A 27,136-nucleotide genomic window follows, 5' to 3' on the forward strand; every position below is an offset into this window, starting at 1 on the left:
TTAATTATGCATTAATCATGAGGGGGCGTGGCCTGATCTTTTGACTGGCACTTGAGGAGCCAATCAGCAGCCAGTATTACTATCCTCACTCCTGTTTTCTGTATATTTCTCTGCTCTTCTCAAGAAACTCATTGATCAGAGCCTGAGTCTGGCTCTCGAGGAGCCCATGGCAACCCAAAGCAATTATATTCATATCTCATGACCTTCTCTCCATATCTCTCCTCCCACTCCACGTCTGAGGGAGAGGCGGGTCGCTATGGCAACCCTTAGCAATAAAACTCATAACTTGAGTTCGAGGCTCGTCATATTCGTGATTTCTGCTGAAGTTTCCAGTCTGACCAAAACAAACAAACGGATCTGGAATGAAAATATTGTTTAAAGCAAATGTGCGAAACTCACAGTCATGATCCCAGAGTAGAGATCTCAATCTTCTGACAGTGTTATTTTGGTGTATAGTTTTTATTATTATTTTGAATGTTTTTATTTTTATATTTTTGGTTTGTATTTTAAATAAAATATATATATATACTGTAGTATTGTGCATATATAGTTTTTATTCATTTTTTTGTTTTGTTGTTATTTTAGTACATAATTTAACATACATCAGTTAAACTACATAAAAAATGTTTTATGTTTTATTTTATTTGAGTTAACATTTATTTCAAGTAACAAAACTGCTTGTTTTCAAACTCTTTTGTCAATACAAACTGGGAGATTAAATAAATAAACCATTTGAGTGATTCTGTATGTACAGTATGAAAAACAACAATAAAACTGCAGTTGTTGAGGGGAAAAATTCTAAATGATTAAAAAAAATCATTGTGTTTTTTGCTGTATTTTAATTTTTTAGCATTTTAATTCAGTTGGATTATTTTAATACATTCAAATAAAAAATAGTTCAATAAACAACATTTGTCTAGGGGAAAATCATTGCACTTTACATTGTTTTCATCACATATTATATTTATATTTAGTTAAAAAAAATTCAATAAATAAATAAATTTTTACTTTTTTATATTTCTATTTTCTATTTTCTATTTTATTTACTTTTTTAATTTAATTTAATTTTTAATATTTTTATTTTAAGTATTTTATTTTATTTTTAATATTTCCTTTTTTATTTTAAGTATTTTATTTTATTTTAAGTATTTTATTTTATTTTTAATATTTTATTTTATTTTATCTTATTTTATTTTAAGTATTTTATTTTAGTATTTTTTATTTATGTATTCTTCATCCTGCGCCGCAATGGGCTCCGGACCCCTGACTGATATCAGCTGATCAAACTCTACTGTGGTCTAAACACCAGCTGTTTCAGGTCTGAGGTCACGGTGGGGTCACAGGGCAATATCTGAATTTGTGGAAATATGTTTATATTACTCAGAAAGACACACACACACACACACACACACACACACACACATGCAGTGTCAGTTGAAACAGCAGATGTGAACTTCATGAAGACTGACGTGACTCTCTCTGAACCTCTAAAGGCCAATCCTTCATCCTCCTCAGTCACACACACACACACACACACACACACACACACACACACACACACACACACACACACACACACACACACACACACAATCTGTGACCAGGATGAAGAAGCGTTGACATTTACCAGTGTTATATTTACCAGTGTTGTATATTTCCCCACAGACTCAGGACTCACACACACTGACCTCCATCCAATCCCACATCAAACTGTGTGTGTGTGTGTGTGTGTTTGAAACACTGATGCTCTTCATTACTGAACAGAGACACAAGCTCATACATGAAACACTGATCAGAAGTGCAGTATCGCACTTATATGAATCATATGACCTACTTTCAGACAATTAAACACACTCAAAGCCTTTACGCTCACAGAGCAACATCCACTCGGAGAACTGGGAACGTTCTGGAAGGGTTCTTGTTACAAACATTCAATTAACGTTAAAAGAACGTTCATTCAGAGTAATCTGGTCTTTCATAATGTTCTCAAAATGTTTATTCATACATCGTTCATAGAATGTTTTTCTCGTTTAGTTGGATGTTCGTCTAACGTTTGTAGAACATCAGAGAACATTCAAAGTTAACGGTCCTATAATGCGTGAAGAATGAGGAAATGAAATGATAATAACGTTCACATAACTGACATACTGAATCTGGATTTCATTTCTTACATCGTCAAGTCAAGTTTTATTTAAAGCGTTTCATACAGTACAGATCGTTTCTAAGCAGCTTCACAGAGATAATCAGGAAAATAACAGAATTAATGATGCAAACTTCATAAAATATGAGACAAATTCACATTTATCTGTAAAGCAGCTCTACAGAAGACAATAGAGTCATTATTCAGATAAATTCAGTTCAAGTTTTGTTCTCATCTGATGATAATAATAATAATTCTGAATATGAAATGTCTTTTAAACCCTCAGGTCCATTAAAATCAACATGAAATCGAAACAGATTTGTAATAAATTCACATTTCTGTTTTAATCCCTCTGATTGCGTATTCTATTCTCTCAGGTTGTGCACACACACACACACACACACACACACACACACACACACACACACACACACTCACGCTGACTTCTGCAGTGTAAAGGGGAATCTGCAGCATGAGCCTCTGAGAGCCATTAGCTCGTCTCCGTCCTCTCTGCATTAGACACAACTAGTCATTAAAACCTCAGTTAACCAGTGCAGAAACTCATCTGGCATGAGTAACGGTGCCGTACAGATGGTTAATGTGAGTCCTTGATCTGCTCGCGCTTTAATTACTGAATCAAAACATTCTCGCTGTAGTTCTGGGCATTATAGTGAATCGCTGACGGACACATGACCTCTGATGACCTTTGACACGAGTGTTTCTCTGGAGTTTGTAATGGAAACTGTTTCAGAATAAACCAGCTGGATTTACAGATGAGATTTCTGCTGGGAAGAGAAACTCCAGCAAGCGCTTTGACTTTTTGATGAGCCGCTGTAGCCCTGAAAAGATTTTGTTGAAGAACACAATAGAAAATATACAAAAATGGAACAAACATGTGCTTCAAAATAAGTGACTCGTTTATCACTGCGGATCACACTTTTATATTAGTGGGCGGGGCTTCTGCTGAATGCTCTAATGTGATTGATCAACCATGTAACTGGTATAAATTGGTAAAAAAATATTGAAAATTGGCATAATGGAGGAAAACATTAATGAATCAAAACTTTCTGATATGATTTTAAACATCATTCAGTTTCAATATACTTTATCACTGTGTGTGTGTGTGTGTGTGTGTGTGTGCAAAAACAAATTATATAGAAAAATAGTCAAAATATTAATATAAAAAAGTGAAAGTGAAACAAATGATGAAAATTATGAATAAATATCAATGAAGTCAGAAAAATAATCTTGTTTTCCCTGTGAATTATTTTTGACTCCATTGGCAGATATTTGTTGAATTGAGAACATAAATAAATGACAAGGAAGTGTATAAACTTTAAATAAAATTATTTATTAAAACTAAACACTTGTGTTGATTATTATATAGGGTAAAGAGTAAAAACATCCAGTTCACTGCAATAATAGAAGAACAATAATAAAATCTAGAAGAACAAATTGTTTAAATATTGAAAAAAAAGAAAGTATATATTGTATATAAGTATATATGTCCAATTATTGCTGAATTGATACCTTTAACAACACTGATATTGATGAAATAAAGCAATAATACAGAAGAATACATGTTTTTATGACGGCTGTTTTACTGTAAAAACACATTATTGCATTATTGCTTTTATAAGTTGTCAGCATTATGACACTCCAATTTCCAATAAACTGTCCGGTTCATTAATTCATGTTGTGGCTCTGTCCTGATCAAGCTTAACAAACCAATCAATCAAACCAAAACGTATCTTGATTTAAGGATGTGTGTGCTGGAGAACGAGAAACACTGAGGAAGAACATCATTCCCTGGCGTTTAAATGAAGGCTATGAGTAAAGCTCTGGTTAATGGTGTGTGTCTTCAGATGGAGTGTGAATCTGCTGTGAGAGGAACTGAAGCGTTGGCCCCTCAGGGCCCGATCAGCTCAGAGATCCTGAAGCGAGAGCCGTACTCCTGAAACCAGCCTCTCCTGCAGATCATAAACGTCTCAGTGAGCGAAACCTCTTCATAAACGCCTCGTCTCAGCGGTTTCATCTCCAGCGCTCCGGCTAATGCTAGCGCTGGGGCTTCTGTCAAACACACATGTAAAACGCACTATAAACTCTCACTTCGCATGAAATCGCCCATTTATTGTGCTATTAATTTCATGAAGAGTGGTTTACAGCGCAGCTTCAGTATAATTACTGAGTATTAATTATGAGAGGGTCGCACACATGCTGGTTTATGACTAGAGCACCAGATACAGTGGCGTACTTTAAAGAGACATATTTTAGCTCTGTTTAATAAAACACAACGCATTTAATTGTTTATCTAGTGAAACTGGGATTAGCAGGATTTGAACCTCTTTGTCTTTAGTTTAAATAATCACAACAGGAACGGTTTTCTCAACATTATGAACAAATGTTCTTCCAGTAACATTAATAGAACATTCATTCAACATTCTCAAAATGTTAGAACAAAAAACATTTTTTTTTACTGAAAAATGTCAGTTGGACGTTTGTCTAATGTTTTTTTTAAATGTTACTGCTTGTTTTTAGAATGTTCAGAGAACATTCAAAAGTAACAATTCCATAATGTGTGAAGAATGATACAATGGAACGTTCCCTCAATGTTTGTATAACCAAAAAAAAAAAAAAAATTTAAACACTGTTTTCAAAAAATGTAACATTTAGAAATTATATTCATAACTTAATGGGAACATTAACAAAACATCTTTAGAATATATGTTTGTTAGCTGCAGGGAATAAGTGTTTTTATGGATGTTTAAGTCTTAAATAATAGATTTTTTTCAACAGAACATTTATTTATTTTTAAACTTTTAATATAGAAGAAACATAAACATTTACCTAGAAATATTTGTCATAATTTCATATACACTAATATACCAATAATAAATTTTTTTTCAGGTGCTTTTATCCAAAACGACTCAAATTAAACTCATGAAGCATGTAATTATGACCTTTGACCAGCAGGAGTTTCTTATATCTAAACGACTGCCCTTAATATGTGTTTCTACTGATGTCGAACAGATCAAAAGTACCTTTAAAACGACACACACCTTATTTCAGTCCTGAGATCTGATGATTTCAGAAGAACGCGAGTGTTTGTGCTAAAAGCTCTTTCCACACTGCGGTCTTTAAACGACCGTAAACCCGCGTCTCCAATCTCGCAGCGCAGACATGGCGCATAAAAACTCACCCAGAGAGTAAATCATAAGAGCTATCAATAAATAATTACGTTTAAATGTCTCTTAATGACCAAACTTTGCTGAGGCTGCTGTATAGTTTATGGGATCTGGTGAGGTCGTAAAGAGCTAATGACACGCCGGCTAAAGATAAAAGCTCAATAACAGCAGAAAATATCACTACTGGGCCTCCATTAGACGGGAAACACACACTTCAGTCCCAGTGAAGCCAAACTGGGAGAGGAAGAAACCAGAGAGCATCAGTGAACCCAAAACACAGAAATATGATCATTAAAGGAAGACTTCATGAAAGAGACTTCAAGCGTATTAGAGGAATATCAATGCATCTCAGGTTCAAGTCAGCCATTACTTTACATTTAAAGGTCATGAAGCTCAAATACTGTAATGTTCAGAGAGTGTGTGTGAGAGATCTGTGTTGGTGACACTGTTGGACACACATAAACGAGAGCTAATCGAGGCCGTTACGACCCTATAAAAGCTCCAGTACCTCGCACGAGCTGCACTTTTATTAGCAGAAACCCCAGATGAGTGTGTGTGAATCTTCAGGTGTGTGTGTTTCCCGCTGAAACATGAACGATTAATTATTAATGACAGTTTGAGTTTAACGACTGTCAAATCAGACTCTCTTGAGTCTCTAGGAGAGGTTAGACAGAAACACGAGACGCCTGTGATCCTACAAACAGAGTCTGAAATACAACAGCATACATGCAAATCATTATTTATTTAACTTACCAGTCCAGGTGAAGGTGTGTGAGTTTAACTCCGAGACTCCTGGATGGAGATCCGGTTGATGAACCCACAGCTGGATGGAGAAGCTCTGATGAAGTGTGACCAAACACATGGAGCGCTATTACGGATTATACAATCTTTGCAAAAAAAGGAAAAAGAAGGAAAAGCTTTTCTTGGTGTGAAAGAGATGCAAGAGGAAATATTACAGACTCTCACACTCACACACACACACTCCCCACTGCTCAGATACTTGTGGAGTCTGTGCTGTCGTCCTGCCAACAGACCCCAAACAGTGCATGCACACACACACACACACACACACACACACATTCTCTCACTCACACTCAAATCTTCAAATTTTCGAAATGAAAAAAGTTCCGATCCTCAAACTTCACAAAAAAATACAGCATCTGTTTCTGCTGGGAACACACGCTATACAGCAGAAGAGCTTCAATCAGTCTAAATCATTTATTTAGTTTATTCATTTATTAGTTAAAGCCACATCGGCAGAAAAGGTTATTTTTCATGGCAAACTAAGAGTAAATTACACACACTTTTACAGCTAAAATTTTCCCAGAAGAAATCATTTTAGAAATGTCCATTAATGACATTTCTGGATAAATCTGTTGCCTAAAATCATGTAAAGCAGGACAGTCCAATAAAATCTGTGTTATCATCCAAACTAAACCATCATGTGATTCTGACTTCAGTGAGCGTTATTGTGTTCTGGTGAATGTTTAAACAGGCTGAGAACTGAAGAGTTTTAGTTCTGATCAGTGTAAATGGATTCCTATGGTGTCTGTATATCTTCAGCTGTGTGTGTGTGTGTGTGTGTGTGTGTGTGTGTGTGTGTGTGTGTGTAATTCAGCAGCTCTTCAGTCTGAGGAATAATCTGATTTCATCTGAAGAGAAACACTGACATCTGCTGCTGAGACTCACACTGCACACGTTCCGGCATCAAGCAACGCCACGCATGTGTTTTGGCAACTGTTTCAGTGACTATATTTTGATTGACCAAAATGTTGACAGTCCTTTATCTGGTTTACAGATCAGATATCAGATGATTTCTCTATTCACACACACACCTCAGACTAATGCAGCGGGTCATTTAAGATTTTATTTTTATTTTAAGTTTCATTTGGTTTGCAGCAGTACACATTCAGCAATGAAGAGAAGAATGACGCCTCAGGTTAAAATGAAAGAGCATATATTATATATTCAGAATGTATCTGTTACTATAAAGGCTCTACAAATATGAGAACTGAGCTGCGGAAAAAGTGAGACACAAGAAAAACATTTATGTGATGAATTTAATGGTTCGAGCCAGAATAGATAACACATTAAAACTGTTCAAAATTACTTGTGATTAAACTAAGGTTAGACTAAAGTCCCTCCGTCATTATGTGATCATTTCTAGAATTATGAACCGGATATTCTGGCAAACACCATCCAAGTGTAATAACAGATCAGACCAGTTATATTTCTGAAGTCTAAGATCAAAGTCACATAAGCATTCTCAACAGTTATCACAGAAGTCAAAGCACATTTGTGTACATTTTTAAAGCAAGAGTACAAACCTAAAACTAACTTTACAGTGCTATATCTGTTTGACATACGTGTGTGGATTATATTGTAAATACGAAATTGTGAATTTGAGCATTTATATTCTGAAAAGTTGAATTGTGATTAACTAAACTCAGTTTTGCTTGAGTGAGCGCTACTCACATTTCCTTCAGAACATGTACAAATCTAGTCTGATGTCCTGAAATTAATCATTTTCATATTTTATTAAGTTTTAGTGTTATGCCTTAACATATTCATGGGTTTGCTATAATTGCTGGTAAAATGAGCCAGATAAATTCCAGTTGTTTTATATTTATATTTTACATGTTGTGTCTGTTAATACTGTGAACATTTATCTCAAACAATTAAAAGGTATTATCATACACAGACACTTAGAGATGTATAGTAAGTTGTTTCTACTGAGATCTGGGTGTTGTCACTTGATTTTAATGAAAAATAAATCTGTTCTTGACATCCCTTTAAAAACCACACAGCAGCAGAGTAATGCCACTCACTCCAGTTTACACTGTGGATCCTCCAGTATATGCAAGAGCTGCTTCACTCCTGAGTCTCTAAAGTAATTCTCACTCAGGTCCAGCTCTCTCAGATGAGACGGGTTTGATCTCAGAGCTGAACTCAGATCAGCACAACCTCCGTCACTGATACGACAAGGTCTCAACCTGTTAGTGTCTGAGAAACAGATGAACCCTTTCAGTCAGAATACAGTGAGGATCAGATCATCAGACAATCACACACAGACATAAAGACGTACAGTTATTATCCAAGCAAGTAATCTTGTATCCAGTATCCAAGCAAGTCTATGTGATTTATTTCTTCCCATTTTCTATTAAATAGATACATATTACCAGAGGGGTGGGAGTAAGTCACTAAATGCAAGTCTCAAGTCAAGTCCAAGTCTTAACATTGCAAGTCAAAGTCAAGTCAAGTCATTCTGTTGTAAGGGTCAAGTCAAGTCAAGTCAAGTCATACTCTTTGTCAAGTCAAGTCAAGTCGCAACTTAGTCATCAAGTCATACCAAGTCACACACAGGCTCGTTTTACACATTTTTTAACTCTGGGACTTTTATTACTTATTTAGACACAGAGGGCTGATGGGTTACAAAAATAAATAAATTAACTTGTGTGTAATAAATAAAATATCATTAAGAAGCACTTTAAATGCTCTAAAATAAAAAAAATTAAATGAACACAAGTAAACAAGAATTAATAAAACTTTTCCCATCTTGTGCTAGCCCTACATATAGTTATTTTGCTGTGATGTCCCCTATGAAAGTGTAAACTAAACAAAAACATTCAAAATTTCAATTTAATCCAATTAGGCCAACGTGAACACGCTTAAAAAGAACTAAGAACATATATCTGTGAATTTCATATTACTGTAAGTTTTTCAGACAGTAGAATGTGCTGATGTTCCCTTCTCAGGAGGAGTCAGAACTACAGCTGTTAAACTGGATCATTTCTATCTATGAATACCCTGATGTATCTGTGTAAACATGGAGTGAACATTGTCACGTGCCCCCATCTCAACATATAGTAATAATACCTATAAGTGTCCAGGGACGCAAACACATGTGGTCAAAAAAAAGAGAGGTTATCGAAGCCCTCGCCCCGCAGCAAATTTCCAGATACTTACATAATTGTGATGAATTTAATCCTTTTTAAGTTATTATTTTGCAGTGTAAGATTACAGTTAACACCTTTAAATATTACATAAATGTATTATGTATGTTTATTAAACTTAATGAGTGTATAAATCAGCAGCAAAAAGTAATTCTTGAAAAAAATCTGCACAGTAATTTTATAAAAACTAAACGTTAATAAAAACAAATGACTAATAGTACTCTTATAAAGTTCAATCAGGCAATCATACATTTCACAATTTTATATTTATATATTAATGTCAAGAATTCAGAAGTGTATATATTTATATAGCCTACACTACACAGAAATAATATACAATTAAATTATGCTTATTTTAAATGTATTGAGCAGGCTACGTATAAAAAACAAAGGCTTTTAATAATCTTTCAGTGCGCAAAACCATGATAATATGAAACGCTTCAAAACAGAGCGCACAAAGCGCGTATGCGCATCGCGGGTGCAGAATGATGTGCTCAAAGCAACATGGAGTCACAGTGTTCAGCGCTGCGCTGCGCTAGTGCGCATTTAGAAGATCACGGCACAAAGCGAAGAAATGTCACAAATCCTAGTGTATATCTGTCCAACAGTTTATTGATCATTTGTTTCACAGTTTTAAATTCCAGTTATTGTGCGTTTGATGCCGATTCATAGCCCTTGTGATGTGCGTGATCTAACAAGCACACGGTAGTGAGTCGTTTAAAAACAGCAACAAACTCCAACAAAATAAAGTCATTTTATGCAAATCCACAGCCTTTTATCTACAGATCATGCATTATATTGCTAATATATCATATTGGAGAGAGTTTTACCGTGCATCCAACCGGAAGAGGCGCGCGCGCTGTTTGAATACTGAATGGAGAATGATTGACAGCCGCAGAGGAGGGAAAAGGAGTTGCCGTAAAAAAAAAAAAAAAATCACAATAATTGAAAAAAATTATTTTCCACAAGTCATTTCAAGTAAATAGGCACAAGTCCGAGTCAAGTCTAAAGTCACAAGGAGCAAGTCTAAAGTCAAGTCGAGTCTTTTCAGAGATCTAGTCAAGTAAGTCTCAAGTCCAGAAAATTGCGACTCGAGTCTGACTCGAGTCAAGTCATATGACTCGAGTCTCCCACCTCTGCATATTACACATGTTCATTCCTGTTTATATTTATTATACTTTATTACTGTATTATACTTTATTACAACATTTACTTTACACATATGAATATGGACACTTGTGTAAAACAACCAACAAGCACATTTAATAAGCAAATAAGCTTTGGTAGTGCAGCTTTAAAGCACAATTTAGGTATGATTTGACTATTGTAGGGTTAATTATTGGTCATCTACACCTTATAGAACACTTATCATAAATACTTTATCTGTATAAAGCTGGTAAAGGGGGACTGATCTCAGAGTTGATCTCAGAACAGCACAGCTACAGAAAATCAGACACAATCACAAAGAAAAGAGTCTGTGTGGTGAAGAATGTGTTTCAACATGCATGGATTTACAATGCCAGAATTAGAAACGTACCCCAGTTTCTCCAGTTTATACTGAGGATGTTTCAGTAGATCTGAAAGCTGCTTCATTCCTAAATCTGTAATGACATTCCCACTCAGGTCCAGCTCTCTCAGATGAGACGGGTTTGATCTCAGAGCTGAACTCAGATCAGCACAACCTCGGTTACTGATATAACAAGATCTCAACCTGTGAGTGCGAAGAAAACACATTAAATGATGTCTGGAAAAATGTATGGGAAAAACTACTATAACTAAAGATTAAAGTACTTCCAGTCTTTACTAAAACAAATATATGAAATAAAGCCAGTGACGCTCACTCCAGTTTCTCCAGTTTACACTGAGGATGTGCCAGTAGAGCTGAAAGCTGCTTTATTCCTGAATCTGTAATTTTATTCTTACTCAGGTCCAGCTCTCTCAGATGAGATGGGTTTGATCTCAGAGCTGAACTCAGATCAGCACAACCTCCATCCCTGATATCACAAGATCCCAACCTGTGAAACAAGGTCCAAGACACAGGGAAATCCAGGGAGACAAGCAGAAGATCAAAACCAACACACAGGGAACCAGGATAACGCTCAGTATTGCAGTGACATTATTATATAATGTGCTGGTCAACTAGTCTAAAATTAAGAAACCCCTAGAACACAGTAAAATAAAAAATATATACAAAAAAAGATAAAAACATAGGAACATTGTGTACAATTAAGATAATAAGCTAATTTATTTATTTTCCAATATCCAAATATAATACTAAATAACACAGGGAAAAGGGCTTCTATTTGTGACGTGCTGTCTTTGCATTTAAACATTTTACATTTTAAACAGGACACACATTATCGGAATAAATGTTAGCCAATATAAACGTATTTATATAAAACAGTTGACAATGAATAGACAGGAGTCCAATAATAGCATAACGAATCACTTATTCTAAAAATAATATAAAGTAACGTTATAAGTCCCGAATCCGACATAATGAGGGCTGTGTTAACAGTAAAACGTCCGTCATTTAACGAATTTTAAAAGCAGGGATGGATAATACAAAATGCTTTTTGACAAAAAAAATCAAGCAAGAACAAAATTTAAACTTAGCCCGTCAATTTTCATTTTACAATTATCTTCTCGCTCTGTGCGCGTGTCCGTGTTTGTGAGAGAGCTCGCGCAGCACTGATACAACGGTACTTTTTAATCCATAAGTAACTAACGCGCTAGTTTTCATACAAAATAAATATATGTAACATAATTAACACATAATTAGCCCCTCCTTGAACTGCCACCTTAACGTGGTGGAGGGGTTTGAGTACCCGAATGACCCTAGGAGCTATGTTGTCCGGGGCTATATGCCCCTGGTAGGGTCTCCCAAGGCAAACAGGTCCTAGGCGACAGGTCAGACTAAGAGCGGTTCAGATCCCCCCTTATGAAGAAATTTATTCCAAGGACCGTGACGTCGCCCGGTATGGCGCAGCCGGGGCCCCACCCTGGAGCCAGGCCTGGGGTTGGGGCTCGTATGCGAGCGCCTGGTGGCCGGGCCTCCCCCCACGGGGTCCGGCCGGGCTCAGCCCGAAGGAGCGACGTGGGGCCGCCATCCCGTGGGCTCACCACCTACAGGAGGGACCGTAAGGGGCCGGTGCTTAGGGAATCGGGCAGCAGTCGAAGGCGGGGGCCTCGACAGCCCGATCCCTGGACACGGAAACTAGCTCTAGGGACGTGGAATGTCACCTCGCTGGCGGGGAAGGAGCCTGAGATTGTGCGTGAGGTTGAGAGGTTCCGACTAGCGATAGTCGGGATCACCTCTACGCACAGCTTGGGCTCTGGAACCACACTCCTCGAGAGAGGATGGACTCTTCACCACTCTGGAGTTGCTCATGGTGAGAGGCGGCGAGCTGGTGTGGGTTTGCTTATAGCCCCCCAGCTCAGCTGCCATGTGTTGGAGTTTACCCCGGTGAACGAGAGGGTCGCTTCCCTGCGCCTTCGGGTCGGGGATAGGTCTCTCACTGTCGTTTGTGCCTACGGGCCAAACGGCAGTGCAGAGTACCCGGCCTTCTTGGAGTCTCTGGGAGGGGTGCTGGAAAGTGCTCCGACTGGGGACTCCGTCGTTTTACTGGGGGACTTCAACGCCCACGTGGGCAGCGACAGTGACACCTGGAGTGGCGTGATTGGGAGGAACAGCCCCCCTGATCTGAACCCGAGTGGTGTTCAGTTATTAGACTTCTGTGCTAGTTACAGCTTGTCCATAACGAACACCATGTTCAAGCATAAGGGTGTCCATCAGTACACGTGGCACCAGGACACCCTAGGCTGTAGGTCGATGATCGACATTGTAGTCGTTTCATCTGACCTCCGGCCTTATGTCTTGGACACTCGGGTGAAGAGAGGGGCGGAGCTGTCAACTGATCACCACCTGGTGGTGAGTTGGATCCGATGGCGGGGGAGGAAGCTGGACAGACTCGGCAGACCCAAGCGTACTGTGAGGGTCTGCTGGGAACGTTTGGCCGAGTCTCCTGTCAGAGAGATCTTCAACTCCCACCTCCGGCGGAGCTTCGACCGGATCCCGAGGGAGGCTGGAGATATTGAGTCCGAGTGGACCATGTTCTCCACCTCCATTGTCGAAGCGGCCGCTCGGAGCTGTGGCCGTAAGGTCTCCGGTGCCTGTCGAGGCGGCAATCCCCGAACCCGGTGGTGGACACCGGAAGTAAGGGATGCCGTCAAGCTGAAGAAGGAGTCCTATCGGGCCTGGTTGGCTTGTGGGACTCCTGAGGCAGCTGACGGGTACCGGCAGGCCAAGCGGACTGCAGCCCGGGTGGTTGTGGAGGCAAAAACTCGGGCCTGGGAGGAGTTCGGTGAGGCCATGGAGAAGGACTATCGGCTGGCCTCGAAGAGATTCTGGCAAACCGTCCGGCGCCTCAGGAGGGGGAAGCAGTGCCCTACCAATGCTGTTTACAGTAGAGGTGGGGAGCTGTTGACCTCAACTGGGGATGTCATTGGACGGTGGAAGGAATACTTCGAGGATCTCCTCAATCCCGCTGTCACGTCTTCCATTGAGGAAGCAGAGGCTGAGGGCTCAGAGGTGGACTCGTCCATCACCCAAGCTGAATTCACCGAGGTAGTCAAGAAACTCCTCGGTGGCAAGGCACCGGGGGTGGATGAGATCCGCCCTGAGTACCTCAAGTCTCTGGATGTTGTGGGGCTGTCTTGGCTGACACGCCTCTGCAGCATCGCGTGGCAGTCAGGGACAGTGCCTCTGGGATGGCAGACCGGGGTGGTGGTCCCTCTTTTTAAGAAGGGGGACCGGAGGGTGTGTTCCAACTACAGGGGGATCACACTTCTCAGCCTCCCTGGGAAAGTCTATGCCAGGGTACTGGAGAGGAGAATCCGGCCGATAGTAGAACCTCGGATTCAGGAGGAACAGTGTGGTTTTCGTCCAGGCCGTGGAACACTGGACCAGCTCTATACCCTCTACGGGGTGCTAGAGGGTTCATGGGAGTTTGCCCAACCAGTCCACATGTGCTTTGTGGATTTGGAGAAGGCATTCGACTGTGTCCCTCGTGGCAGCCTGTGGAGGGTGCTCCGGGAGTATGGGGTCCGGGGCCCTTTGCTAAGGGCTGTCCGGTCCCTGTACGACCGAAGCAGGAGCTTGGTTCGTATTGCCAGCAGTAAGTCAGACTTGTTCCCGGTGCATGTTGGACTCCGGCAGGGCTGCCCTTTGTCGCCGGTTCTGTTCATAATTTTTATGGACAGAATTTCTAGGCGCAGCCAGGGGCCGGAGGGTGTCAGGTTTGGTGACAACACGATTTCGTCTCTGCTCTTTGCGGATGATGTTGTCGTGTTGGCCTCATCAAGCCAGGACCTTAAGCATGCACTGGGACGGTTTGCAGCCGAGTGTGAAGCGGCTGGGATGAGAATCAGCACCTCCAAATCCGAGGCCATGGTCCTCAGTCGGAAAAGGGTGGCTTGCCCACTTCAGGTTGGTGGAGAGTTCCTGCCTCAAGTGGAGGAGTTTAAGTATCTTGGGGTTTTGTTCACGAGTGAGGGAAGGATGGAACGGGAGATTGACAGACGGATCGGTGCAGCTTCTGCAGTAATGCGGTCGATGTACCGGTCTGTCGTGGTAAAGAAAGAGCTGAGCCGCAAGGCGAAGCTCTCGATTTACCGGTCAATCTACGTTCCTACTCTCACCTATGGTCATGAGCTTTGGGTCATGACCGAAAGGACAAGATCCCGGATACAGGCGGCCGAAATGAGCTTTCTCCGCAGGGTGGCTGGGCGATCCCTTAGAGATAGGGTGAGAAGCTCGGTCACTCGGGAGGAGCTCAGAGTAGAGCCGCTGCTCCTCCACATCGAGAGGGGTCAGCTGAGGTGGCTCGGGCATCTGTTCCGGATGCCTCCTGGACGCCTTCCCGGGAAGGTGTTCCGGGCGCGTCCCACTGGGAGGAGACCCCGGGGAAGACCTAGGACACGCTGGAGAGACTATGTCTCCCGGCTGGCCTGGGAACGCCTCGGTGTCCCCCCAGAAGAGCTGGAGGAAGTGTCTAGGGAGAGGGAAGTCTGGGGATCTCTGCTTAGACTGCTGCCCCCGCAACCCGGCCCCGGATAAGCGGAAGAAGATGGATGGATGGATGGATAATTAACACAATAACGTAACACATACGTTTCTCAACACTGAGAATGAATGAATAAATAAACGCCTGTTTCTCCAGACTCGCGCTTATCATAGGCTAATCCACAAATCATAGCACGACTTTCATAATCACTAACGTTAAGCCATAGCGATTTCAAGATTTATAGTTCAGCATTACTTGAGCATTTTATTATTTGCATGACTGAATGATGTCTTCCTCTTTTCTGAGTGACCATGAATAACTTTTTTAAGATAATCCATGCGTTCTGTGTGATCATCGAATCCATAAGATTAAGTTAACTCAACAATCAACTTTCCACATCGACCCCACGCCGTTTACCTTGAGGAGTACTGTATTGTCTTCGCTTATGACATCAGTCAGACGGCGGCCGAGTGGAAGGGGGATCGAGCGGGATTCTTTAATGGTGTCGATTTTCAGTCTCTTTTTAATGATAGGCCTTACACATCTGTCAATCATCCCCGCTTGCTATTTGGGGAATGAACCCAGCGCTGTGATTGGTCGAACTCTTCTTCTTTAGCTGTTGCTTGATTTGAGGACAGTGCGTGCACAGAGGCGTCACCAGGTTTTTGCGTAGTTTAGAGTGACAAATCGTACCAGCGTACTTTGAAGTCAAAATGCGGATCCGCTACGCAAAATGCGTACAGGTTGGCAGGTCTGCATTTGGTTATGGGAAGTGTAGTTCATGATGGGAAAGCACTACAGGAGTACACTAGCAGCACAAATCCTCTGGTGGTTATCCTGGGCACTCCAGCTGGTGGGTGTAACACTTCCAGACTTTACTAAAACCAATATATCAAATAAACACAATACCACTCACCTTAGTTTCTCCAGTTTACACTGAGGATCTGCCAGTGGATATGAAAGATTCTTCACTCCTGATTCTGTAATGTTATTCTCACTCAGGTCCAGCTCTCTCAGAGACAGGTTTGATCTCAGAGCTGAATTCAGATGAGGCCAACCATAATCTTTGATATCACAAGATCTCAAGCTGTGAATGTGAAAAGGAGCATGTGTTAATGTCCTGTGAGAATAAAGATTCAAGTAATTATTAAGATCTAATCTACAATAATGAGAATCAGGCAAGTTGGATTAAGTTCACCTGAAACAAACTGTTTATCAGATCCATCATTAAACCTCTTTTGTCTCTGTTGACATGTTGCTTTGATATAATGAACAAATCTGATATAGATATCTGAAAAATGATATAGTGAATAAATCTGTCTATACTTCATGAAATTAGGGGTCAGCAACTTTGTGCCATTTTTGTTTTTTCTAGTTAATCGCTGGACACACACATTCTTCCTGGCTTATATCACACAAACACATTTATAATTAAATAAATATATTGTATACAACTATTTTTAAAGGTTTAAGTGCAATAGAAAAATCAACTAAATCTCAAACTTGCTTATTTAATTAGTAACACAAGACTGACTATTTATTATTTCTGAAGCAATTTTTTTATGAAATGTAAGTTAAGTTCATTTTAAAAACAGTTTTGCAGTATGGCCGTACTGAACCCCACCACATGCATTATTGATTATTGCTGTAGTTTGTGCATCTCATGATTTGTGTGTGGAATGTAAAGGACTTTGTATTCCTAGTTAAAAATCTCCAACATTGATATCAGTAATTTATTTAGCTTTGAAAGCTACAGCAGATCACACTGTCCTTCACTCAATCCCGCAGAGTGACTGAAGCGAATCAGACTTGTGTGATTCACACTTTAAGTACAGCTCTGCAACCTTGATCTGAGTCAGTTTCAGCAGCTCATGATGTGCAGCGCTCGTGCAAACGGTTAGTCAGTGTTTCCCAATCCTGGAGCCCCAACACTGTCCATGCTTCTCTAATCTGACACCCATCTGAGGCCTTTGAGTCTTTACTAATGAGTTGATCAGGTGTGTTTGATTTATGAGACATCAAAACTGTGCTGAGGGAACTCCAGGACCAGGATTGGGAAACACTCCCGGCTCGCTTCTGCTGACTAACAGGTTAATTCACACACTGTAATGATGATGACGATACTTTTTATTTATATTGCGCTTTTCTCATACCCAGAGCGCTAAATAGTATTTATAGCACACAAGTTAAGTTAGGATGTGTGTCTATGAGAAAAGATTAACTCTAAATAAATGAATACAGTTATCTCGCTATTACTCATATGTCAGTGATTAACCCTCTGTGTGCTGATATTGGCATGTGAGCCACAGGTTGCCGACCCCGAGCTCTAAATAAACAAATTGTTGATTCCATCTAGACCAGACAGGCTCTTAATTACTCAACTCACACCAGTTTCTGTAGTTTACACTGAGGATGTTTCAGTAGAGCTGAAAGCTGATTCACTCCTGAAGGTGTAATGTTATTCCCACTCAGGTCCAGCTCTCTCAGAGACGTGTTTGATCTCAGAGCTGAACTCAGATCAGCACAACCTCCATCACTGATATTACAAGATCTCAACCTGTGAGTGTGAAGAAAGGGGGAAAATGTTTCTCCATCTTCATGTGTATCTGACAAAAAATAAACTTTCAAAGAAAATAACCTACTTGTTGAGCATAACTAACAGGTTCACTCTGTCTTCATTCAAATAAATATATAAATTAAAGCCAGTGACACTCACCCCAATATCTCCAGTTTACTCTGAGGATCTTTCAGTAGAATCTTCACTCCCAATTCATTCATCTTATTCTCACTCAGGTCCAGCTCTCTCAAAGACAGGTTTGATCTCAGAGCTGAACTCAGAACAGCACAACCTCTGTCACTGATATCACAAGATCTCAACCTGTTTTCAGTGAATAAAGTGATAAGACAATGACAAACTCACTCAGAGAGCAAAGTGTGTGTGTGCTTAGACTGCCAAGATATAATCATTTACACAATATAGTATCAGTGTTCAAATTGGTAACACCGGTTTTAGTGCTGGTTGGACGCTAGCTGGTGTTATGAAAAAAATAAAATAAAAATTGTACTAAATATTTTTTTATTAAACTGAAAAAATAAAGCAAATACAATTTTCATTTTAACCAAAAATAAAGGAAACATGAGCGGTGAGGTGTAAAAGTAGTGCCTGTGTGGAAATATCAATGAACTGCTCGTGCCTCTACTTGTGTCCTTAAACCAAATCAGCAGTTAAATCATAAACAGCTGTTAAATAATTCAAACAATGAGTAAATAAAACCATAACTTGAGTTTATTATTAATTTGTGTCTTGCAAACCGAAAACCGCCTGGTGGCAGCCAATCGCGGAGAGGTGCAGCTAGAGTTGCGTATCGAGAACCGGTTCCATTTTAGAACCGGTAACAAATTTCCAAAACACGGGGATTCGATAAGACGAACGCATTTCGATTCCGCTTATCGATTCCTGACTTTGGGGCCGTTCACATATCGCGTTTTTTGTGCGTGCAAATTTGTTATGCGCTCATAAAATAAGTGCAGTGCGCTCGTTTGTCCAGGCGCACCTATGCTGCGGCGAGATGAAAACATCTCAACATTTTAGAATGCCGCAAGCGCACACAGGTCATGTGACAAAAAACAACCGACCTTTCCGTGACAACATCGAAAGCTTGGCCGAACAGCTGATCATAGCTGGACAGGGCGGGTTTTTATTTCTCATCTCCATAAATATCTAGGAGTAAAGCTAATGCAAGGGCTAGAAATCAATTAATCCTTTGCTGATACTTCCTCGTCATCATGGAGAGCGCAGTTTATGGTTGCATAGCAACGACAGACGCCACGGGAGAGCAAGCGCTTGTGGAAAGGAGACAGCGGCGCGGCCGCGCTTTCCACGCGTTTTTAGACGCGATATGTGAACGGCCACTAATAAATAATAAACTTGAGAATCTATTGGTTTTGTTTGGCTTAAAATGGAGATCACGATTACATACATCAGACAATTACACAGAATAACATGTTCCAGTCTATTTTAAAAAAAAAAACAACTAATTTGAATCATTAACTACAACACTTTTAAAACAAATTAATTCAGTTTTTTAATGAATCTCTTGAGTCTTCTTGAATAAATCATTAAATGAAAAAAATAATAAAATTTAACAGTCGATTTTTGCCACCTACTGGAGTAATAATGTAATCAACATAATCTTTATTTGAAGAGACATAAAATTGGAGGGAGAGAGGAATTCGTTCCCTACATGGATTTCACCTCAGATTCATTCAAGGTTTATTTTTCATGTTATATCAAGTGTACAGTTGTACAGTTTCATTGATTGCATCTTGAAATAAAAATGTACATGTTCTGTATCACTCTGTGTTGTGTGTGTTTCCTTTTTCTGTTTAGAAGAGAACTGAGCCTTTAAATCTCCTTTATAAGGCATAACTAGTCCTCACTTTAGATGAGCTCACAAAAAACAGTTAACTGACAACTACTAAATGCTTTATAACTACCTGAATTAATCATGAATTACAGTAGAAATGTGTGTTAATAAAGCATTTATTCACACACTGAGTAACTATTAATACATCTGAATAATAAGATGTATAAATGTACATTTAAATCGTTTATTAATCATTTACTTACACTTTCTAAATGATTTTATGAACCACTAACAACTCCTAAATAACTTGATTGTAAATTATGTTATTGTTAATTTAGAAATGATAAATTGATCATTAAAAAAGTATGAAAATACAATTATTAAACACATTATAGATATGCTTATAAATCAAGAATAAAGCATTTATAGCTGTATTTATAAACTGGTTAATGTCTATTAATATTTTATAAATTATAAATTAACTATTTACTAATGCTTAAGTAATGATTCATAGCATGCAGTTATTATAAAGTGTTACCCAAAATTCTTTTGATAACTTTTTGCCGTGAGGGTCTCTAGATGATGCATGTCAAGGTTCGAGCAAATCAAACAAACGGCCTACGAGGAGTTAGAAAAAGTAGATTTTTTTTAAATAATCTTAAATATTTAACAAATGATTTGATTCTTGAGACAAACTCATTCAGAATGAGGAGATTTAACATATGATATGAATATTGTGTGTGTGTGTGTGTGTGTGTGTGTGTGATACATTGCATGATATAGGGTGTAAAATGTGATAGCGCCACCCAGTGGCTGTTTTCTTTCAAACTTTGCACAGACCTCTAGAACCATGAGTCAAACACAGCCACCAAGTTTCTTTCCGATCGGCCTCCATTACCCTGGTCTAATAGGTGCTCAAACTTTATTGGCCAATGGCAGTTTTTTCACGATACACGAATATCCTTGTAAATTATTATGACAACTTGGACAAAGACACTGCATGCCAATTTTCAAGACAATTGGACTAACGGTTGCATAATTAAAGCGGTTTTATGGGGGTTTTTTTGTATTACACCGCCACCAAGGGGTGAATCGACACTTTTTTTTTGCATGACCGCAGAATAAGCTCTTACATTAGTATGTCACAAATCTGGTCACTGCACTTCCGGTTGGTCACCACCAGAGGTCGCCCACTCACAGCTTGGACTCTTGCACTTCCCTATAATCCCCATCATTCATTGCATTGATGACACACACAGCTGATTCCACTAATCACGCTCACACCTGAGAACTATCACACACTATCTCACACTCTTTATAACACATACACATCTTCGGTGCTTGGCCCACGAATACAATAGGGTTTCAGCATTACATTCTTGAACCCCTAAAAATACATTGAACAGTGATAGATTGTGTTATTTTGTATTAACAAATATGCACAACACCACTCACCCCAGTTTCTCCAGTTTACACTGAGGATGTTCCAGTAGATCTGAAAGCTGCATCACTCCTGATTCTGTAATGATGTTCTCACTCAGGTCCAGCTCTCTCAGATGAGATGGGTTTGATCTCAGAGCTGAACTCAGAACAGCACAACCTCCATCCCTGATATCACAAGATCTCAACCTGTGAGTGCGAGAAATACAAATATTGTGAATACAATGAGAACCAGGTAATTATTAAAAACAATTGTTGAAAGGTATTTTAGAGACATACATTTTTTTTTCTAAATATGAAAACAGCCATTTTAAACATTAGTAGTAATTTATTGTTACTGCTATAAATTTAATAATTTAAAACGTATTTGTTCTGAATTTTCTGATTTGAATGGTGAGGTGTTTTGACTGTAAATATCAGAGGTGGGAGACTCGAGTCATATGACTTGACTCGAGTCAGACTCGAGTCGCAATTTTCTGGACTTGAGACTTACTTGACTAGATCTCTGAAAAGACTCGACTTGACTTTAGACTTGCTCCTTGTGACTTTAGACTTGACTCGGACTTGTGCCTATTTATTCGAAATGACTTGTGGAAAATAATTTATTTCAATTATTGTGAATTATTTTTATTTTTTTACGGAAACTCCTTTTCCCTCCTCTGCGGCTGTCAATCATTCTCCATTCAGTATTCAAACAGCGCGCGCGCCTCTTCCGGTTGGATGCACGGTAAAACTCTCTCCAATATGATATATTAGCAATATAATGCATGATCTGTAGATAAAAGGCTGTGGATTTGCATAAAATGACTTTATTTTGTTGGAGTTTGTTGCTGTTTTTAAACGACTCACTACCGTGTGCTTGTTAGATCACGCACATCACAAGGGCTATGAATCGGCATCAAACGCACAATAACTGGAATTTAAAACTGTGAAGCAAATGATCAATAAACTGTTGGACAGATATACACTAGGATTTGTGACATTTCTTCGCTTTGTGCCGTGATCTTCTAAATGCGCACTAGCGCAGCGCAGCGCTGAACACTGTGACTCCATGTTGCTTTGAGCACATCATTCTGCACCCGCGATGCGCATACGCGCTTTGTGCGCTCTGTTTTGAAGCGTTTCATATTATCATGGTTTTGCGCACTGAAAGATTATTAAAAGCCTTTGTTTTTTATACGTAGCCTGCTCAATACATTTAAAATAAGCATAATTTAATTGTATATTATTTCTGTGTAGTGTAGGCTATATAAATACATACACTTCTGAATTCTTGACATTAATATATAAATATAAAATTGTGAAATGTATGATTGCCTGATTGAATTTTATAAGAGTACTAATAGTCATTTGTTTTTATTAACATGTTTAGATTTTATAAAATTACTGTGCAGATTTTTTCAAGAATTACTTTTTGCTGCTGATTTATACACATTAAGTTTAATAAAAATGCATAATACATTTATGTAATATTTAAAGGTGTTAACTGTAATCTTACACTGCAAAATAATAACTCAAAAAGGATTCAATTCATCACAATTATGTAAGTATCTGGAAATTTGACATCACAGCAAAATAACTATATGTAGGGCTAGCACAAGATGGGAAAAGTTTTATTAATTCTTGTTTACTTGTGTTCATTTAACTTATTTTTATTTTAGAGCATTTAAAGTGCTTCTTAATGATATTTTATTTATTACACACAAGTTAATTTGTTTATTTTTGTAACCCATCAGCCCTCTGTGTCTAAATAAGTAATAAAAGTCCCAGAGTTAAAAAATGTGTAAAACGAGCCTGTGTGTGACTTGGTATGACTTGATGACTAAGTTGCGACTTGACTTGACTTGACAAAGAGTATGACTTGACTTGACTTGACTTGACCCTTACAACAGAATGACTTGACTTGACTTTGACTTGCAATATTAAGACTTGGACTTGACTTGAGACTTGCATTTAGTGACTTACTCCCACCTCTGGAATATATATATGCAGATTTACACTCTCAGACAAGTTTTCAGCAGCTGCTATCCGCTCCAGTGGAATTAAAAAAAATGCAAACAAATGTATCCATATTCCTAATATACTCAGCCAAAAAAGAAATGTAAATATTTGAATGGACATTCAACAACTGAGACATAAATGGAAAATGTTTTAAAGACAATTGACGAACAGAAATGGAAAAATGAGTCCTTGAACTGGGATTTAAACCAGTATATCATTTCATACTAATATCATCTATTATACCTAGCATAACTTGTATTACCGTATACCATGGCAAGCTTAGTGACTCCTACTCACAACCACTGTCCTTCCACTTTTTACTCTTTTGTTGTTTTTCACAGCAAAATATAAACAACAAAAGTATTCCTTGTGAAACATTCATGACCAAAAACAACACCACTCACCCCAGTTTCTCCAGTTTACACTGAGGATGTTCCAGTAGAGCTGAAAGCTGCTTCATTTCTGATTCTGTAATTTTATTCCCACTCAGGTCCAGCTCTCTCAGATGAGACAGGTTTGATCTCAGAGCTGAACTCAGATCAGCACAACCTCCATCACTGATATCACAAGATCTCAACCTGTGCGTGCGAGAAAACAAATTAAATACAAATGTCTACAAAAGTATAAAAGACAAATTACTTGTTAACAAGATCTCAGATCAGCACAAGCTTTGACACCAATTCTAGACTGATATATCCTGCATTCAGGTGTTAACAAAAATGTATTCCTCGCACCCCACAATAGGTATCCATATACTTATACAGGGCTGGAAATAAATGAGTTTTGCGGAGGGACGGCGTTCCGGAGAACGGTTGCATGTATTCCGGTGTTTTGTGATTGGCCGGAATACATGCAACCAATGCTTTTCTATTGTCTGCATCAACTCGTCCTTACAGAACCTTCGACTGACAAGAGTTACACCAGCTCAATCACTAGGTGCAGACTTTTGTAACGATATTAGCTCAGGGGGGAAATATTAATAATAATCCATAATTACTAATTATGATTAATTATTAATATTTGGGTCAGTTAATTAGATTAACTTTGAGGTAAGCCAATTAATATTACAATCAATTAATCAGTTCTAACAAACTCTTTGATTATTCATTTATTCTAAGAAAAGTGTATCTTTCATGGTCACTGAAAAATAATTATTCCTTAGCATGTACAGCAATTAGAGCATACTGTAACAAGATCAAGATCGTAAAAGGGACTTTGTATGCAAACAGAGGATCAGAAATCAAATTCATAATTGTGCACAAGTTTTATTAACTAAATCACAAACATAACTGAACTAAACAAACAAACATACATACATACATACATACTTACTTACAGTACATTCATCCATACATACATGTATAGGTAAAGTGGTGAGTGTTATGGAACCTGAAGCAGGAAATAGAACTCTGGTGCAAGATCTATTTTAGTATGAAAAGAACCATCAGCTGATCATTTTCAGAGCACCTCATTAAATTGATATTTAATGTATAAATATCCCCAACGTGAGGAGTACAGTGGAGGCCAGCAGCACAAACACAAAAAGTGGGCTGATCTAGTGAAAAGGCCTTTTTAAAGCTTGACGAAGGACAGCCCTATGCAGGCTGGTTCACTCAATGAGAAGGGTAGAATTTCTGGCGGGAGTTTCCTCTGTCACCAGGATTTACAAGCCTTTGTCTTAAGCGTGCTCACTCGGACTGGCATGCTGGATTGGTGTTTAATGACACTACTAAGAAAGATTCTTAGTAATACTAATATGTTGCACAGCTATTGGCATATCATGTACACAATCATTTCGATCTTCAAAGTACCAATTTATCGAGACCAAACATGGTATAAGTGGGGTACAATGACTGTTGTTCCTGTAATAACTACATAGTGTCAAAGAGATCATAGTATCAACAGAATTATTAAAAGACAAAACACACAACAGTAAATCATTCTCAAAATGTTCTGGAATGCATGTTAATTTCATGTTAGTCAATTCATCAATAAATTAATGCAGGAGTCTGTTTTGCAGATTGTTTCTGTCTTTCCATGGTCTCTCTCTTGCATTTGGCCACATTCTTTAACACCCATAAAACCTTATCTGATCATGGTCATGACAACTAGGACCATCTTGGCCTGTTTGGGGGATGGGACGCAGATCCCATAGAAGTTTGAAAGTTTTTATGGTACATGTACCAAATGTGTGTCTGATTTGGTCTCATTCGTTACACTTTTCAGATGAAAATCTGAACGGATACCAAATGCGTATTATAGGCTTTTCATGGCTGATTGAACTAAATAAGAGCAATGTTTAAACACTGAATTAAAAATGGGCTACAGTATATAATCAATCAATTTTAAACATTATGACAGTTAAAGGATTTTTATGCATTACACAGCTCATATGTACTGTACTGTATTTACTCACTCATGTTCTCCAGATGTTTTGACGGCTGGTCGAAGCTTCAGTTCCTCTGATTGATGATATTTAATCTCATCCAGCTTCTCTTCTGGGTTCAGCAACACACTCATCAGAGCTGAAGACTCATCAGGAGAGAGTCTGAGTCCAGATTTCAGCTGGGTCTTTATCTCCTGGATTAGATAACGGTCATCCAGCTCTTTCAAACAGTCGAACAGGAGACTGCATTCGACTGCATTTTCTGAAGAGGAATTCATGATCATTGTTTTGATGTGTTGAACTGTGTCTTGACTGGATGAAGAGCTTGTTCTCTGTGTCAGGAGGTCGGACTCCAGTCTGAAACCCAGTAAGAAGCAGAAGAAGAGATCCATCTGTTTTTGTAAAGCGTTGTTCATCACTTTCTGGAGTGAATCATAGTCTGTGAAGCTCTGGAGAGATCTCTGAGCTGGAGTGGGTTTCCTCCATTAATGACATCAGCCGCATACAAAGCTGCCAGAAACTCCTGTGTTCTGTGATTCATGAAACAGAAGGACTTTCTTTCTTCATCTATCACTTTTATGATTGATGAGCTTGCTTTAACACGTTCAGCACTGAGTTCATAATCTTCATCACAGAAGAGAGAGTTGGCCTTTACCAACAGGTCAAACGCTATTTTCCCCAGAGCGATGATGGTCTCTCTTCTCTCTCGACTCAGGTTCATCTGAGCTAACAGGAGTTTGCTGTACATCTGAGTGAGAGTCTTGGGGAAATCTGAACCGCCTGTTCTGATGATTTCCTCTGAAATCGCTGCGATGATTCTGCAGTAATCTGGTGAATAACACATGCTGTTGATGCGTGGAGATTTCTGGATGAGGCTGATGACTTTATTGGCCATTCTGTGATCACTGATGCTCTTTCTGAAATACTCCTCCTTCTGTTCATCAGCAAAGCCCTGGATCTCTGTCACACGATCTATAAACCTCACAGGAATCTGACTGGCTGCTGCCGGTCTGCTGGTGATCCAGATCTGAGCGTTTGGAAGCAGATTTCCCATCATGAGGTTTGTCAGTAGATCAGAGACTGAGGCTGGTTTGATTGGATCTGTAATCTTCTTTGTGGTTTGGAAATCTAGAGGAACTTTAAACTCATTTAGTCCATCAAAGATCAGCATGATCCTAGACTCAGGATTCAGATGTTCAGTGTTTTCACAGTATCGCTGCAGAAGATCCATGAAGCTACACTCCTTCACCGTCTCTATGATAATGTTCAGCTTCTGGAAAGGGATCAGAAATATATATTCGATGTCATGGTTTGATTTCTCTTCAGCCCAGTCCAGGATGAACTTCTGCACAGCCACAGTTTTGCCAATGCCAGCTTCACCCTTCATCAAAACGGTCCTGGTTTCAAAAATGTTGTTGCTTATTATTTCTTTTTTATTATTGATGTGAGAATCTGGTTCCTCTGTGATGTGCCGCTCAATGAAGACATCATTCAGTAGTTGTCTTCGACCAGGTGATATTTCTTCACTCAGATACCGAAACTCCTCCATCAGTCTCAGTTTGAACGTCTCTGATACTACAGACACACAAACACAGTTCA

The 27,136-nt window shown here is 39.1% G+C and overlaps 2 protein-coding genes across 4 annotated transcripts in view; both read right to left on the reverse strand.

Moving 5' to 3' along the window:
* Positions 1 to 7,172: 7,172 nt before the first annotated feature.
* LOC311071296 (uncharacterized protein) lies at positions 7,173 to 25,953 on the reverse strand (the record flags this gene model as incomplete). Its single annotated transcript, XM_084095630.1, has 9 exons — positions 7,173 to 8,328; positions 10,816 to 10,989; positions 11,120 to 11,293; positions 16,260 to 16,430; positions 17,730 to 17,900; positions 18,060 to 18,221; positions 21,166 to 21,339; positions 23,556 to 23,729; positions 25,568 to 25,953. The coding sequence occupies 9 exons, from the start codon at positions 25,951 to 25,953 to the stop codon at positions 8,322 to 8,324; spliced, it is 1,593 nt and encodes a 530-aa protein (XP_083951756.1). The 3' UTR covers positions 7,173 to 8,321.
* Positions 25,953 to 27,136, reverse strand: part of LOC311071290 (stonustoxin subunit beta-like) — a gene marked incomplete at its 3' end in the record, with an annotated part of 43,612 nt that continues 42,428 nt past the window's right edge. For all 3 annotated transcript variants that reach the window (XM_084095614.1, XM_084095613.1, XM_084095612.1), the window contains exon 6: positions 25,953 to 27,112. In XM_084095614.1, the coding sequence (XP_083951740.1) occupies positions 25,953 to 27,112 (1,160 nt within the window). The remainder of the gene's footprint in view (positions 27,113 to 27,136) is intronic.

Source organism: Abramis brama (genome assembly GCF_963993115.1).
Source record: "Abramis brama genome assembly, chromosome: 20".
Lineage (NCBI taxonomy): Eukaryota > Metazoa > Chordata > Actinopteri > Cypriniformes > Leuciscidae > Abramis > Abramis brama.